The sequence below is a fragment of the Gymnogyps californianus genome, chromosome 1 (genome assembly GCF_018139145.2).
Source record: "Gymnogyps californianus isolate 813 chromosome 1, ASM1813914v2, whole genome shotgun sequence".
Classification (NCBI taxonomy): Eukaryota; Metazoa; Chordata; class Aves; order Accipitriformes; family Cathartidae; genus Gymnogyps; species Gymnogyps californianus.
In genome coordinates this window covers 158,098,519-158,115,937 of record NC_059471.1, presented here as the reverse complement: position 1 = coordinate 158,115,937, position 17,419 = coordinate 158,098,519, and the positions used below count along the sequence as shown (strand labels likewise).

At 44.1% G+C, this 17,419-nt stretch overlaps 1 protein-coding gene across 1 annotated transcript in view; it reads left to right on the top strand.

Annotated features, from left to right (window-relative positions):
* Window positions 1–10,500: 10,500 nt before the first annotated feature.
* Window positions 10,501–17,419, top strand: part of NUAK1 (NUAK family kinase 1) — a 59,258-nt gene continuing 52,339 nt past the window's right edge. Inside the window, exon 1 of the mRNA XM_050902316.1 lies at window positions 10,501–10,527. Within this exon, the coding sequence (XP_050758273.1) occupies window positions 10,501–10,527 (27 nt within the window). The remainder of the gene's footprint in view (window positions 10,528–17,419) is intronic.

Below are 17,419 nucleotides of genomic sequence, written 5' to 3'. Positions count from 1 at the left end.
TGTACCTCTTCCCTAAGTCACTGGGGTTTTAAAGCCACAGCAGCTGCAGAGACAGCAGGATGACTCCTCATGGCCTCCTTTGGGTTCAGGGGAACCTCCTTTGACTAAAAGTCAGGCCAGGACATCGTAGAGCCTTCGGAGTGTATTATCACACATGCACTTTTGGGTTATCCTGTAACAACACGGGGAAAAATTTAGCTGTGGAGCTAAAGGACTAAAGGAAGAAGAGAGGGTGCAGGCTACATTTGTCCTTTGTGTCACTGTTCCCTCCCTCCACTGTATAGTCACATAAGAGACTACCTGCCCAAAGGAGCTGATCAACCAAAGACAGCAGAGGGACAAAGACAAGGGGGCACACAGCAGAGAGATCAACCAGTCCAGGTGGCTGGTGGCAACCACTGCGCCTGTCACATTTTTATAATGTTAACTTTTAGGTGTTTCCGCACCTTCCCCTCCCTGTCTTCTGTGGGATCATATCTTTCATGCAATATGATCCGAGGCCCATGGACATGGATAGATCCTTCTCTGTCGATTTCCATAGTCATTGGATGAGTTGTGTGTGGGACGGGGATAGGGGAAGGTGAAAAATTCAGCTACAAAACAAAATTTGCAAGGACCAAATAGAATAGATACCTACTGCTTTCCAGCCTCCAGCCCCATTACTTATTTTCCAAGGTTTGGGGAGCTTTATTAGTTTATAACTTTTTCCAGAGCAAAGAATCTTCTATTTCTTCTGTCCATTCTTTCAGTATGGACAGGGAATACTTACAATGCAGTTGGCAATAGATAGTGGTATTATTTGTTAAATACAACCCTCAAAAATAGTTTTGGTTCAGGTCATGGAAGAAGATCAAGGACTTTAAGCATTGCAACTAAGTGCTCCAGAAGTGCTGGCAGCTCCATAATGCAAGACAGAAATCATGTGTTTGAACTTTCTAAAATTAGTGTATTTTCACCAAAGTCCACAGGAATCACCAAGGGTTGGGTAAGGGGTTGCATTTAGATTTCACTCATTTGTTCATCTGCTTTGGGGGATCACTGGTTACGTGTAATCGTGCTATTGTAGTAGAAGCTCTGCAAATACTTTTGGCAGAGAAGTATGTGTCTCATATTAATGTCTTAGGGTCCTGCCCCTTGCAGCATGCATGCTGACTGTCTACTTAACATGGCTCAGTAATGCAACTCTTGGGCATGTGGAGGTCTGTCCCCAGACCTCAAACAGTTGAAGTAAAGGCTTAATCTATCCAAGACTCCTGCTACCTTGTCCTTTGTTCAGATCCTGATTTGCCTTCACAAAGCTCTCAGTTTCCTTAGGTTTGCTATTTCGTATTCATTAGAACTGGTAGAATGTACTGCTTTACCTATAAAATTAATTCAATAACAGAGCTGCTGTTTCTAATGGTTGCACAGAGCTAAATCCCTGTTTGTGAAAGTATTTGAACTATAAAAAGAAAGAAGGATGTCTATTAAAAAGAGGTTTTGGAGTGCTGTTTATTGTTCCTTTCAATTTCTCTCATGTCACCGTAACAAAAAGTTATCCTCCTCCTGAAGAGCAATGAAATAAATCTAAGTGCTTACAATCTTCACTGCACAATCCAAGTTCAGGACTAGGTGTGCTTTCTTGCGTTGGCAAAAGAGAAGCGAACTGAGAAAAGATGCACTGTAGCAAGTGAAGTTCAGTGTCTGCATTTTTGTCTGAACTATTTAGAAGCAGCCAGGTGGTTAATACAGCCCCGATTTCAACGTTTCCTGGACAAAATTAGGAGACAAATTTGTTTCAGGATGATGGCTGAGGCTAGGAATCTGCACTTGATTCCTGCAAAAAGGAATCAAGAACGCAACAAGCAAACGTACATCGCCACGTTCTGCAGTGAATCCAGCCGACCTCAATACTGTTGCCTGCAAAAGGGAAGGGAGTTTCAGAGGGTGCAGCTATAGTGTATCTTGAGTGTGAGCCCAAACTTCCTTCATGCCTAAACCATTTGGAGAAAAGCCTGTGCTTGGGAGTGGGGTTTAGTACGTATTTGGGCAGAGGAGCCCAGAGGAGCTTCTTTCCTTCCCTCCCTTCCAGTCTGCATCCAGAAAGCAGAAGCAGCAATTTACTATGGGTTTATACAGGCAAAGGGGGATTGGGGGCTCAGGCTATCAGCTAACTCTCCCACCAGCACAGTCAAAACTCCCAGTCAAAGTGGTTACTCCCAATTCAAAGTGCTTAGGTCCCTCTGAAGTTTGTACTGAGTACAGATAAACACATCCTGAAGTGCTTTGTTAATACCACAGGGATGGGCTTGACATAGGAACTTGGTTTGAGAGAGGAGTTCTTCACTGCAAATGAAAAAATCTAGTCACTAGGTGATTTATTAGTCCCTCTTCAATGATACTTTTGTTTTAAGAGGGCTTCAGTTACCCTCTGTTGACTGGAATTTTTCGTTTTTTTTGGAGAAGTATTGCTCCTTGACTTGAAAAATGACTTCCAGTGAGCAATAAATGCTGCGGGCCTCATCCTGTGGCTTTGGGCATGACAGCTCACCACCGGTCACTTTGGCACAGGATCCTTGCCATTCTTTCCCTGTTTTCTTTTTCTTGCCTTATGCTTTACACATGTTTGTAATTAGGTTTTTTTTTTAAGTTGCCTTGTTACATCTCCCTCTGTTCCAGACTGTCAGCTACAGGTTTCCCTGTATGTAAGTCCCAGGCATTCCTCATCAATGCGCTTGCTGAAATGCTTTTACCGCAGGAGAAATCCTTTTCCCACATTCCCATTTCCAGTACAGTGAGGTAGAGCAAGTCCTTGCAGTTAAGGAAAATTCCCTCTGGGGAAAGATCCTAAGTGCAGTGAAAGACTCAAGACCACCAGTTAACCTGTTTTCAAAAATAATGGCAACATTTAAGGTGTGGCTTAAATTCTTCTTGTACATTTTCATCTTAGACATTACATGCACATTTCTGACAATGAAACCTCTGGCTGGCTGTATTTTTGAGTCTCCTTCACAGTTACCAAGGAAAAAGTTTGGGTGTTTTGGCAGATCTCTAATGCAGGTTCTACCAGTAAGTTTATTCAAAACAACTGTTTTCTTTAATATGAGTCCTGATCTTGTGGAGAATCTTAGAGCTTCCTGTGCTTCCACCACAATATTGCTCTACCTTATATTAACCCTTGGTAGGGAACTGTGGGGCCTGTCTGTTCTTTCCCTGCCTTCTCCTGCTTTCATAATAAGTATTTGTTACAGACAAACACTCTATTTCAAGGCAGTTCAACTCACTTTACTCTTTTCAAGGTCAAAATTAAACCATTGTAAAGTAGGTTATTTACTTATCAAAGAAACTCCTGCATACTTACAAACAAGAGGAAAACGGCACATTGTTATGATGCTCTAATGATGTTAAATGTCTAAATGTGAGTAAGCGGCTGTGTGGGAGACCTTCCCAGGGCACCCAGGTTCAGCAGGGTGCAGAGCTTCATCGCTGCCTGGTCACCCTTGTGCACTGCTCCGGCAGCAGAGGGCAAAGGAAGACTGCAGCGCCCTTAGGATGACAGGTAATGCTGAAGCACCTGATTCTGCAGCTCGGTTTGTTGAGACATGAGAGCCCTTTCTCATCACTCTGGCAGTGTAAATGTACTTTAAAGTTAAAACAATTCCATAATCAGTCAAGAACTTGCATTACTTGAGATGTTGTGTAGAACAGGTCTGGTAGTGCCCATCTTTGGGCTCAACACGTTTATTAACTGTCTCTTGTTGTCCCAAATCCCAGAGTATTCTCAAACTGGGGCAGAATTTCCCATTTGCTACCCTAGCCATGCACAGGGAGGCTAGCTTCTGTTGACCAGGCTTTCTGTGGTGATTGAAGAGATCACATAAGTAATTCACACAGCATTTGCTAAAGTGCATGTGGATCTCTGAAAAAGAACACTGATCACTTTTTATAAATATAGCATAATTACAACATGTACAAGTCTTCCCGAATACAGGGATGTATTGCAGTTATCTTTCTAGCTGATTTGCCTGTACAGATTTGGACAGATCTTCAACACTCTGATAATATCTTCTGACAGACCCTGAAATTCCCCTTGTATTTCCTTATATCCTTATATAGGATAATGGGAGTTGTGCCTGGGGATCCTTCCACAGCCTCCAGCTCAGCTACTGCAATAGCAATGAGCAATACTCAGTCCTGTGGGAGTAACAGCGCGTCTTGCTTCATGCAAGATTTAGACTTCAGCTTTGTGCTGAGACTTCTTCAAAGGCAGCCAGGAAGAGCAAGGTTGCCAAACCTTACTGCAACCCTAATGGGATTCAGTCATCCAGTTCCCCGTGGCGGCTGTGAAATCCCACTCTCAGCTCCATATCTTGCTATTTGCATAATGTTCACACCCCCATGCTGTAGCTTGGCTAGCGTCAGTCCCTAGGAGGCAACTTGTCTTTGGCTGTCTTAAAGAGCTGCAATTCAGTTGATGTGCCCAAAGAAAACACAGGAAACATATCAGAGCAAAGAAGGAAATGAAGAGAAAATCAGATAACGACACTCGTCCTCAGCATCGCCTTGGAAGAAATGAGTTAGATGTAGAGAACAGAAGGAGCAGCCACCAACTAAATAGGTCAGGTTACCAGCATGAGGCTGTTTAGACAGCGATAGTAGGAATGGTGATCAGATATGCAAAGCTTTTGAGATGTAGATTTAAATTCCCCTGGTCAATGGCATGGCTCCAGATGTTCTCTAGTGTAGCAGGGCAGAATTTTTTCCACTGTAATCCTGCTTTCTCCTCCAGGTTTCACTGACCATAAACTTTTCATTAGTGCCCTTAACATGAGGCACAAAAGTCTTCAAACTAACACCTGTTGCATCTATTTTTATAAACCAAGGGACTGATCGGTTCCACAGGGGATTCAAGAATAAAACATATTTAGTAGCCACAAAGGTTTTCTATTAACTTTATGTTTCTTTTCCTTTCAAAACTTGGGACTATATAGCCTATATGTGCCACCTGCTGCTGTTCCTTTCTGACATAAACGTCTCTTTGTTTTGCTTCTTTAAACTCAGTGCCAGATTCTGCTCGCGCTTGTGCCCGTGTAGATCCAAAATAACTCCTTGGATGGTGATGATGCAATTCCAGGCTCTCTCTGGGGTAACCGAAAATAGGAGCTGGCCCTTGTCGGTTCAAATTTACCCTTGATGCAACTTCATTGAGGGTGAAGGAGCTGCCATGAGGGTATTTTGGCCTCACCACCCCATGACACTAAGTGTTTCCTGCAGGCTGTAAACAGTTTGAGTGTTGTCCAGCCAAATGTGGTGACTGCAGCGGGTCACATACCTCTCGTAAAGCTCTGGAACTAAACTGGGTCAGCGGAGGCATGGCAGTCCACATCAGCTACAGAGTGGCCCGTGTTATTTATGTGAAGGAAGAAAAATATGTGCGGACGCATCCATCCAAACCTGTAACTGGAAGTGACAGAGGCGAGGGGAGTTCCCTGCTCCGCTCTCTCATCAGAGATCCTCAATAATAACCCCTGACGGAGAAAGCCTCTTCCTGGGCAGCTGTGGATTTAATTTTGGTCTTTGTCCAGCCCAAGCAGCTCAGATCTCTAAAGAAGTGGATTTTCTATACAATAGGGGTGGGATGCTCTGAAGCGTGAGGAGGAGGCGGGACACCAGGTGTCTATGAATGAGCTAACGAGGAGCCCGAAATGCCTCCATATCCCTCCCCTGCCCCCTTTTTCTGCCCTTGGACTGTAACACGGAGCAGCACAATGAATCAGTATTATCCCCGGCGCAGCTGCGAGAGGTCAGGCCCTGCACTTTTGTACAGGCATCTTTAATTTAGGCTCCTCGGGGACTCATTTTTCAACCCATGAGAGGGCTAATGCTCGAGCTATCAGGGGAAATGACATCAGTCGGTGAGAGGACAGGTGTTTAAGAAAGGCAGCTTGTACTTTAACCTCTCCTACCACACCCTCAGTGTGATGCTTAGGTAGCCTTTTCTGCCTTGGTCTCTTTTTAGTAGCCTGTATAAAGTCAATAGCCCAAATCTGTTCACCTAGTCTGCCACTCATTTTCAGGAACGCAAAACTTAAGGAAATAGGGAATTGCTTTTGGTGGCACTCAGTGCAAGGTTAAGCCCAGGGACACAAAGTCTGACAGTAAAAGAGGCAGAGATAGATGTGTGCTTTTTGCTAACTGCATCATAGGGAGAGTTAAGATTATCTTCATTCTGGTCTACTCTCCCGACCGCTAAATATTAAGCCATTTTGATAGGCTCTGATGCTCTACAATGCTGCCTGCTACTTGCACACTATTATTTTCTACCTAGTTTTATTGACATGGCCTGTGTTACTAACCGCAAGCTATTTCTCCAGGGAAAACTAGGTTGCCCAGCCAACCCACAAGGAAGAGAAGGGATGCCTCATGCACATGGAGCAGGACCCCTCTGTCTCCAGTCTTCGGACAATTAACAAGTAGCATTAATGAACTACTGGAGGGCGCAGCCCTTCCCGGCTGGAATGGTGACGGCAGTGATGGTGGCAGGAGGGAAATGCTGGTGAAGGCAACAGGGCAATCCTCAGCACCAGGAATGGGATATGCACTAGGGAAAAACATCCACTCTAAGGAGCAGGTACTGGACGTGGGCACTGAAGGCCTGGCTGCCTTCTCACTGAGACTAAGGAAATCTGAAGTAAATGTAGAAAAATCAGAGAAAATGCACCTGCAGAAAAAATTAGAGTAAAGTAGGAAAAGAAACAGGCTATGAAAGTTGTTATCTAGCATCTGTGCTGAAAAGCAAAAATAAAAATTTCCATGACTTACACTGGTATAAATTAGTATTATTCCTACCAAAGTAAGTGGAGTTACACTGGCATACACACAAAGGAAAATGAGGTCTCATAAAGAACAACGGTCTCTAGATTAAATCCATTACTGGTGTAAGCAAATACATTCCACAGACCTCAAAGGAGCCATGCCTGCTTGTACCCACGGTGAATTTGGTTCATTTTCCCCAGAGGCCTTTTTCCATTTTAAATATAGCATGCACGCAGATGGCCAGAGCTACAATGGGGTGCCCAGCTTTGTACTAAAACAGGCAGCTTGACTTCAGCTTGAACATAGTGACGTGCTCCACTGTGATTATATTTTTAGAGCTATCAGTGAACAATATTTCAACTCCTTGTCAACTTGGGCTTTCAGATCCTCAAGCATCAACATAAACACAAAAGAATGTTTAATATTGATGGCTAATATTGACAGGATTCCTAGAAGAGCTATTTAAGCAATATGAGCTTGCATGTGTACATACATACATGTATGTAGATATCATTTTTTATATATATATATATATGCTGTTTGTTGTACCACAGACACACACACATGCACATATGCACGGAGTTGTTATTGATTATAATAATCCCTTGGAAATCAGACAGTGCCATGTGTTTTGACTCAGTTTATCTACTTTCCCTCAGGGTTAATCCAGCCTGCTCTTCAGGAGTGCTGAATAGTCACTGCTCCCATTGAATGCTGTGGCAGCCATGCATAATCACCTCCTCTGAAAATCACGTTTAGCTCTCACAAGCTTGCTTATGATGGGTCCTGGTCTGCTGGTGCTTCTCTTATTTTCAAATAAAAATATTCCCATTATACGTCTGCAGTATCTTCCTGGAGGATGAGTCCGACAACCATACCACTGGCAGCTGCTGTTCTTGAAATGGGACTCTGCAAAGCTTCACCTCAGACTTCACCTCAGGCCCCTTTGAGCTTTGCCTGTCGTGCTAAGAAATGTATTTTTGAAAGCGTATCATCTCTATCATTAGGAACGCTGGGTCTCCTGCTGCTTTTCCAAACAGCGGCACCTCAGGCATCTCGGGCTGCGTTGCAAGTTTGCAGGCAGGCAAACAGAATGGCCACCGAGCATCTGCTTTATTAATTACAGGAGTGTTAGCTGGTACAGAAGAAGGTGGCCTTTTATTCCTCCTGGGGCTCTTTTCACCTGAGCAGCCCCTGTGAAGGGCAGGGATGCCTTTGGTCCCTCCCTGTTCCTGGAGGCAGAAGGGAGCTAATGTTGCTGTGGCACTGCAAAAGGTCAGCAATGAACACAAGCCTCAGTGTCCTCCTTTTTGGCCAGGAAGAAAGCAGGGGTCATACTGGCCGAGACCTAATGATACCTACAATTGATGAATGCAGCGATAAAAGGGAGACGTGATAGCTGAGAGGCATATTACACAGTGTGCCTTTCTAAGGGCTAATTAACGCAGATGCAAGGGCTTTGCTCCTGCATTGAAACCCGCTTAAATCAGTTTTACACAGATGTAGCCTGACGGTCTGGTCCCAGGAGCAGCACTTTTAGTCTTTCCATGAGTCAGATCTGTGGGTTCAAATAAGTCGTGATAAGGACAATACCAGTGGCTTGGGCTCTTAGGCTAGATGTTTTGAGTGCTCCTGAGGACCATGTTGGGAGCCGAGTTTTACAGGGGACATCCCAGGCAATCCCTTTGCCTGCAAGTCTCTTTGTGGCGGGGGTAAGCTTGAGCAACCAAACTGTTACAGGCCCCTCTCCATCATAAGAAGACTCAAGGCAAAGGAATTCTCCTTGAGTAGCAACCCTGAAGGTAGGGCAGCAACAGCTTATAACATGTCATATGAAAAAGTTTAACTGATCATTTATCACTGGCACAGGGCAGTTTTACACCAGGAGCCTTTCATGGAACCAGGAACCAGACCCTGTCTTCATTTCTGATCACATCCCCTTTCATAGCTCTTGAAATCTGATTTATAAATTCACAGATTTTTTTTTTCAGGAGAAGAAAAGTAAATTCTGCACAAAAGCATTAAAAGGTCTCGCCTACCACTGATTCCTGATACCACTTCCCAGTGAAAAATTTGTCAAAGATAGATCTGTCTATCACTGTGTCTGTAGCACTCCCAATGAAGCCAGGTCCTCGTTCGCAGGTCAAGACATCAGCTCACCCACAACAACAGATAAGCATTAAGGTTTTGCCAGTCTTCTGACAGCTTTGAGTGCAACACATCTAATACTGTCTTCACCCACACTCTGTCTGGCTTCAGTGATGTTAATCTCAATTTACATCCAGGTTTGCATGCCAAAAATCATATTTACCGCTTAAAATAGTGTAAAGTAGTTGAAAGATGTTGCTGTGCAGCACTGCTGTATGCTTGTTTTGCAGACAGATCTTTTTCTACAGATGCTCAACCACTTGGTGGTGCTACAGAAAGGGTCTACTTCGCTTTCTAAAGCAAAGCAGGGTTCTTGTCTTTCATGAACGGCATCCAGAGATCACATTAGATAAAGCTGTGGCAAGAAGGACCTTTCTTCGTCTCTCTTTTTCTCATATGAGTATTGCCATTGCAATGGTCCGGTTGAAATCTTAGAAACCTAGCTATCGTATTTCCCCACCGAATGTGTGTGTGTAAAGTTACAACCTCGGCTAATTCATTTCCCTCTATTGGATATTTGATCTACACGTTTCCAATGGAGCTGAAAATTGCAGGAGAGGGGGCGTTCCGGGAGAATTCACCCATTTAAAAATGAATGTGCCTCATGCCACCTTATGCTTGCTTTCCCCAATGATCCAGTGCTAATTTTTGTTTTTCTCTGGCATTACCACTCACAGACAGCAAACCTTCAGATTGCACATTCAAGAGTTCATGCTGCAGTGACACAGAGCAGAGGATGTGGGTCACTCGGTGAAAAGCCACTGAGATCCGGGCACCAACACCCCTTTGGCTCCTTGGAAAACCCCAGGCACACTCTGTGTGTGCCAGCTGGCACACAGGGATGAAAGGTGAAAATCCTCCTTTTTATCAAGCCAGGACAGAAAGGTGATGAAAGCCCTGATGGAGCAAAGTTCTTGAGCTTCATGTCTAGGTCCTAAGGGGGAAATGCCCACAACAAGCCTGCTGCATCTGCCCCAGCAAGTGAGAGTGGGTTGGGGACCGAGGGAAGGGGACAGAAGCAGAGAGGGATGAGACAGAAGACTTCAGACAGTATCATGGCAAGGGGGGATGAATGCAGAGGGAGAAGATTAGTAATTTCCAGCTGTTCTGCAGCAGCATCTGGTTGATTTTAGGTAGCCTAACTAGTGTCGTCTTCGTAGGCTTCGGTGCCAGCAAAGGCTCCTGCGCATGAAGCCCTCGCGGAGATTAGCACAAGCTGAGGTAAAGTGAGAAGAATTTGGCCTTGCTAAAGCAATGGGAAGTATGCGGAGGTCACGTTGTTCCTCTTATTAAATTTGAATACTTTTTTCATCTTGGTAACAGACCTTCAAACATGTTCTTTAGAAATGAGTGTCCTGTTCCATTAAAAATAAATCTGTTTCTTTCTTATAACACAATTAGTGTCAGCAAAGCATTCTGCAGATCCAAGAAGATTTATTTTTTGTGTAATTCTTGGGAGGCAGGAAAGAGTATTCTAGTTCTGGAGGAGAGATAAGGAGACACAAGTTTAAAAGTGTTTTTAGGCCCTGGGCCAGATTTTCTGGTTCGCCATAGCTCATGGAGGAGAGGGAGGCATCTCTTCAAGCCTCTGTGGACTTGCTGGAGAAGGTAGCTCTTTCCTACAGTTAGCATTACCCAAAGCATTGTGCGCTTTGCATTGATACGAGGAAGCTGGCAGCATCAATGTGTTGCCTTGCTTCTCCCTGTAGGATTGTGGCTGCATCTTCTCTTAAGATCTGTGTTGTCTTTTGGGGGTTGTTGAACCGTGACTGTCTGTGGCCTCAGTGCAGGCTGGAGAAGCCTAGGGGTGGCTGTCGTGTGGACCAGCTAGCATCAGCTCTAAAGAAAACGACCTGTCATCTTAGCATAGCAAGAACATCTCTTCTCCACCCCTAAAACCCCGCACCCCAGCCCCGACACTCACCCTGCTGTGGGCCCGGCAATGAGGACGGCGTTGGAGTCGGAGGGGCTGTCACTGTCCTGGATGCCAGCGCACGAGGGGGTGGCGTCCTCTGCTCCCCTACACCCGCTATGGGGATTTTGGAAATTTGCAATTCCCTTTATACTGCATGAGAAGCACAAAGGAAACACAGAGAGCCATGAAACCTTCCCCCTCACAATTCCCTAGCCAGTGAAATGAAATTTTCATGCATAATGAGGCTTTGATCAAGTTTGTCGCTTAGCCAATTTGCTATTGATTTAAAGAGTTCTCTCTGCTAGCAAACAGGCATAAAGCATGGGATTTTAAAAAGACCTAATGGAAAATTATATTTGGTTCTCGGGCATCTATACGCAAACAGATTCATTTTCCATTTAACCACTCTTTGTAGTTTGCTGCCCCAGATTTCTGGGTATGTTCTTTTCCTGTGGAAGTCATACTGTATCATTGGTACACATCCTAAAGCCGTAATATTCTGTTTACGTCTTTCTAATCACTTGCCATAAAATGATTATATTGCCATTAACAGTTTTTATTATTTGACCTAATTTTATTTACAAGTCACAGACAACACTAAAGCCAGGAAGTGGCTGCAGACAAATGAAAAGTAAACAAAATAAAGCTAAAGGAAGCTGACAGCCTCCACGCTGAATCTATTTTCTAATTTAGTATTTTTTTGACTTTGACAAACTAATGATCAGTGAAGGAAAAATACAGCCAGTCTTACAGCTATGAAGCCATGATGCACACTATGCTGAATTCCAGTATTTCCGTGGGAATTTAGAGGGAGGTGGGGAGCAGGAGACGATTTCTCAGGGCCAGACTGCGTCTCTAGCGTGGAGGCTGTGGCAAGGGGTGGAGTTCTCCACCATTCCCCAAAACATCTCCAGGAGGGGAAAAGGGCTGCCTTTCGGGAAGGCACGATTCAGCCCCTGCTCCCCTTTGTCTATGGAGGGAAGGAGGTTGCCGGCCAGCCTGCAGCACATGCAGGAAAGAGGGAATAGAGAGCCACATTGCCATCTATTCCCCACAAATTTGTCTCCTAACAGGAGTAAGGTGGCACACAGTGCCCTTTTCTCCTCTAGACTTGAACTGCATATCCACACTGCCAAGCCAGGGTCGTACCCAGGGAAGTGATGCGTGTTACCAGTCGAATATAACGAATGCTGTTCTTTCTGATGCGGTACATTGTATATCTATCATAACACGGTAGATGTTATGTTCTCAGTGTCGTGGGGTCCATTTTCAGTAACTGGGCAGGATTTGCTGTCATTATCCCAGATATCTGCTGGACAGTGATAGTCTTGGGGAAATGCTTGTTTAGATGAGCACATCCAAAGGCGTGAACGTCCGGTAACTCATTGATGCCACATACAGCGTGAGTTTTAGCATAACATCTTGTGCTTAACCTTCTTCACTCTAAAAAATATATATATTTAAGCTAAAATAAAAAAAGTCTTTTTTACTTTTTATTGGGGTAGCCTTACCCTTGTATTTCCAAGAAAAGTGGTTATGCATCCAACAGCTGCGTGAAAAGAGCGATACGATCTAGCCACAGATCCACAGACCTCAACATCAAAACAAACATCTTGTGCAAAACATACTTTTGGTTTTCTTCATCACAGGCATCAGCACAATGGACGCCACACAAAAGCCACAACCGAGGCTAAAACGCCGTTCCTTGTAGGATCTACCCAGTGGCTGTGATATCTCCATTCATTCGGACTGGGCAGGAAATCCCAGAGTTCTGGAGGGATGTATCTGCCCCATCTCATCCGTGAGTCATCCAGGATGAAGGGGTCACAATGGCAAAAGTTCACGCTTCCCCATTATGTTCCCATACAAACATCTCTGAGCCAAGGCCCCTGCAGCGTGCAGCTCCCCGGCGCGGGCCGGCAGCACCCGGCAGGATGCCCCCAAGCCCGTCAGCACCTCGGCTGCATTTCGCTTCCCCCCTCTCCGCTCTGGCTGCCTCCCGGCCCCAACCCAACCGGCAGCAGCACAACTCCACCCTTTTCCGCCACAACACACAGCCACCGCCGAAGTCTGCCCATGTTTACCAGCTAAGGGCTTGGGGTTGCAGCGCCGAAAACCAAAGTTAAGACACCTTGCTTTTGCGTGCACCATTGTGCTGGGGGAGTTGGGGCCGGAGGCATTGCGAAATGGTGGCCGGGGCGCTCTTGGTGATGCTTCGGAGAAGCTGTGTGTGTATAAGCTACGCCGAGAGCAGTTCTTCCACATGTGGGAATTGGTGGTGGGCAAAATGGGCCAGGCAGAGATCCAGCTGCCTACGTGTGGCCTAATGTGCTGAGGGTTGAAAGTGATGCAGCCAGTCAGTTTCTCAAAATAAGGGCAAAAAACCAGAGGCGGCGGAAGGGAGGGAACCGAAGGCAAAGAAGGGAAGTGATGAGAGGAGGGGAGCACGCTGCTGAGTGACTTAATTAATTTTTTCACTTCTGTTTTGCAGTTTGCATTGGTGAGATGTGCAATCCAGTGACCATGGCCTGCTGCAACTCCCTGCTCACGATGATGAAAGCTGCAATGTTGGTTTTCCTTATTACAGCCTGCTGATGTATGTGGACTTTAATCCCGAAAGGATTAATGTGCGGAGGGAGGGAGGGGACTGGTAGTTTGGATTGTGTAGCTCATTGATTTAATAAAAATAATATATAAATAACAAAATAAACAGACCATCACAGAGTTTTACTGAAAGAATATCTAAGCTGAATGAGAAATAGGAAAGCAACCGAAGAAGAAGGAATCGTGTGTGCTCAGTCCTTCTGGAAACCCTGCAACAGAAGAGACCCTGAGCCTCAGCCCCTAACATTTCAGTTTTCTCTGCTGTGCGGTTTGGGTTGTTTCTCCTCACTTCTCAGTGATGTTGAGTGCCCCAGTTTAGCAATAGCAGTGAGGAGCTCAGGTATCACGCAGAGTGGTTAAGTGTAGAAAAGCAGATTTTACATGGATAAAATAATGTGACATAAGCATACAGGCACACACATGCATATGTAAATATGTAAATGAATTTTCAGATCTGAAGTGTAAATTCAGCAGGCGACTGGTATCCTCCATGCTATGCATATTCCAATAAAACATACCAAGCAGTAGAAGAAATAACCAGTATTACAGGAAAAAATGATAACACGTTCATTGTCTAAATTCTCAGTGAAAGCCACTGAAGCAAAGGCTTGAGGCTTGGAAAGGGAATTTTAAAAGATGTTTCATGGACATACTGGTCCTCTCCTATTGAAAGTCTTATACTCTTATAAGGAACCCCAGCCTAAATTCCAGAGTCCTGTAAGTATTCCTCAGTTTCTTCATTGCCCATAAAGCTCTATAATGGGTCCAGGATCCAGACTCGGAGGGCTTAACTCCACCTAAATCTCTGTATTTCCTATTGCATGGACATCTCAAGAGGCCTAGAGGCAATCAAATAACAAGAGGAGATACATGAATTTAGATGGAAGTTATACCCTCTGAATCTGGGCCCTGGATCCAGATCCAGGGTGTGGGTATTTATTACTTGACTGAAGTATTGTTTTAATAGTGAACTGACATCTGTGGGATGCAAACAAGACACACCTCAAAAGACCACTACTTGTCAAGAGAAAGTTTTTTATATGGCTCACTACAGAGAAAATCAGTGTTACAGTCTTAATCCTGAGCTTGCATGACTCCTGTAATTTTCATAAACCATGCAATTTCAAGGATTGGATGTGATCTGCCAGGGCAGACAATACGCAGATACCTGCTGCAGGAAACAGATGGATGCCAACCGTCTCTGCCAGCCGCCTCTTTCTAAAGGATAATCCCTGTCATTGAGTGGAACACATTAACATGCTTTCACTTCATCAGACCAAAAAGCTTTTTCTCAGCAGGTACTTATACAAAGAAGAAAGTTCAATTGAGAGCACGTCGTGCGGTTTCACCTGCCAGCATCTTCCAAATATTTTCAGTCACATCATCTTTAGATTTGCAGACTGGACAATGCTGAGCACTTCAGCTTGGTCCAGCAAATGCGTACGCCCGTACTTAGCTTGATCATCAAGCATGAGCAGTCAAAGCAACTCAACTGACTTTAAGACTATGGTTATGCATTTCTCCACATACAGACTAGAGCTCAGCAGAGAGGACTGAAACCTAAGAGAGCAGCACATTAGTATCAGAGAATACAGGTCCGTTGCATCCAGGAATCCCTTTAGTACTAATTTTTCCACTTTCCTCTATCTTATGCTGTAGGGAACAGTGAAAGAAGGTATTCCAGCTCCCCGACAGGCCCGTGGAAGCCGACCTTTGTAAGGGTGGTAACAACACTGTTGAACACTTTACAAAGACTGAAGAGTACTTACGAGCAAAAAGTCTGTTTGTGTACAAATGATACCATCTCACCAAGTTAAGCTGCAGTATGCGTAATTGTTGCACAGAAAGTACCTGGCCTCAGTTTGTAAAATAAGTATTTGTACCAAGTGTCTTTGAAATCCAGTGTTTATTTTTTTTATTTAGCTAAATACATGGAATGAATTAACATCACCTCTATGAATCTTATGTCTCATTACAGGTGGTGTAGACTTTCTGAGGAGACCTAAACATTTGACTGAGAGCTATTAAGCCAGTGGTTTGTCATCCTGAGTGTCTCTATGCCAGGTAACAAGTAAATTGTGCCGTTTTGAAAGTTCATGGCAAAAATTAATCCTAAAATTGTACTGAGTTTTATGATAAATTTATATTGCTAACATGTTGCAATCTTCTAAGATTGTTTTCCAACTCACACTGACTTCAGGAAGGTAAGCCTACTGAAACCAGTGGCTTTATCGTTGTTACTGTGATGATCTGTGTAGTTTAGATTTGATACAACATATCCTTCAATACTGTTTTGCAAATTGGAGTCTAATCCTATTTCCTTTGAAGCTGGCTAGCAGAAGTCTGCTGATTTCAATGGGAAAATAATTCCTTTTTGTGAATAAGGAAAAGCATTTCTGTCAAATAATAGTCAGAAATGAAGAATTCCCTAGTGGTGTCTATAAACTCAGAGAGCTGAAATTCTCACCAAATGTTTATTTCAGAAACAATGAAACACTGCATGTTTTACACTGACATGAACAGCTAGAATGATGCAAATTGCCTATGAAAGTAATTATTTAAGATTTTCTATGTCCATTCTAACATTGTCTCACCTTTCCTCTGTGATTTTTACTTCTGGGTACTCTTATACCTGTTGTGAAGGACACTGGTTTACTATTTGCTCTAGTGATTTTTATTCCTGTAGTGACAAGTATAATACTGATTGCAAAGCTGACAATACGCTAAATATTAAAAGGAAATATCTCTATATGTTGGTGATACACTCAATCATATCTGTACTGCTATATTTATCATTATTTTCAATTCCCATTGCTATTACATACGAGTACAGAAAGTTTCTTGTGTCCAGTTTTAATTTACATATTTAATTTGCTTAATGCCCTCTGGCTTCACATTTAAGAGCATGGAAATTTAAAAGGAAAAGTGGTATTTCAAATGCTACATAGTACCTGTGCTTATTCCATTACAAAATTGGCATTTTTCATTTTGGATCTTCTGATATTTTATTGTGCCTTATATCTCTCCAATCACAATATACAGCAATGATTCATGACATATGCCCTTATGGAACTGGTGATGTATGCTTCCAAGCAGCTAGAAGAGAATACTCTTGGGAATATTAACAACGCTCATGAGTATAACATAATGAAACCTGTTTTCATCACTGGCGTTCATGCTTTTCGGCTATTCAAGAGGTATAAACCTGAATATAGGCTATACTGAATTCCAGCCTGAAGGGAGCTTCCAGACAGACAACCATAGCTGGACAATCTTCCCTGCTGCCTCTGGGGGGACCGAGCCATTTCTGAGCTGCTCATGCAGTCCAGTGCGCAGTCAGCTGGCACAGATCAGAGCAGGACCTAGGCTGCTCTCATCTTCAGTGGGACCAGGGTTTGCACTGGACATGCAAAACCACCAGGCAGTTGTTACTGTCATCTTGACAGACTGCCGTACCCTTGGCACTTAGCAAGATCGAGACTCTGATTTAATCTATTTAAATGAAATTGCACTGAGGTGAACACATGCCAGGACAATTTTTCACTTCTCCCGGCAGTCAAGGGCACCTCTCCAGTTCTCTGTGTTGCCAGCCCCGCTCCTAGCTCCCTCCTGCCTCTTGGTGCTGCTGCATCCCCATCCCATCCCTGTGCCAATCCCTACCTACAGCAGGTCTGCCCTTCGTTCCTTGATGTGGATGCTTCTTGGGGCATCCCCTCAGTTTGAGAAGAGCTACATAAGTGGGTTTCAAACTGGGGGCACTGAGGGCAGCCGATGCAGCAGCAGATCTCCCTCTCCTGCATGATCAGGTAGCCCAGTCATTGCTTTATTCTGTGCCAGCTGGTGGGAATGCAATAGCACTTCAGAGCATTAAAATAAAACAACAAAAACATGAAAGCTACCAATGCAGTCTTATTTCTTACAAAGAGAAGGCCACAGAATTTTTGTCCTTTCCACAAT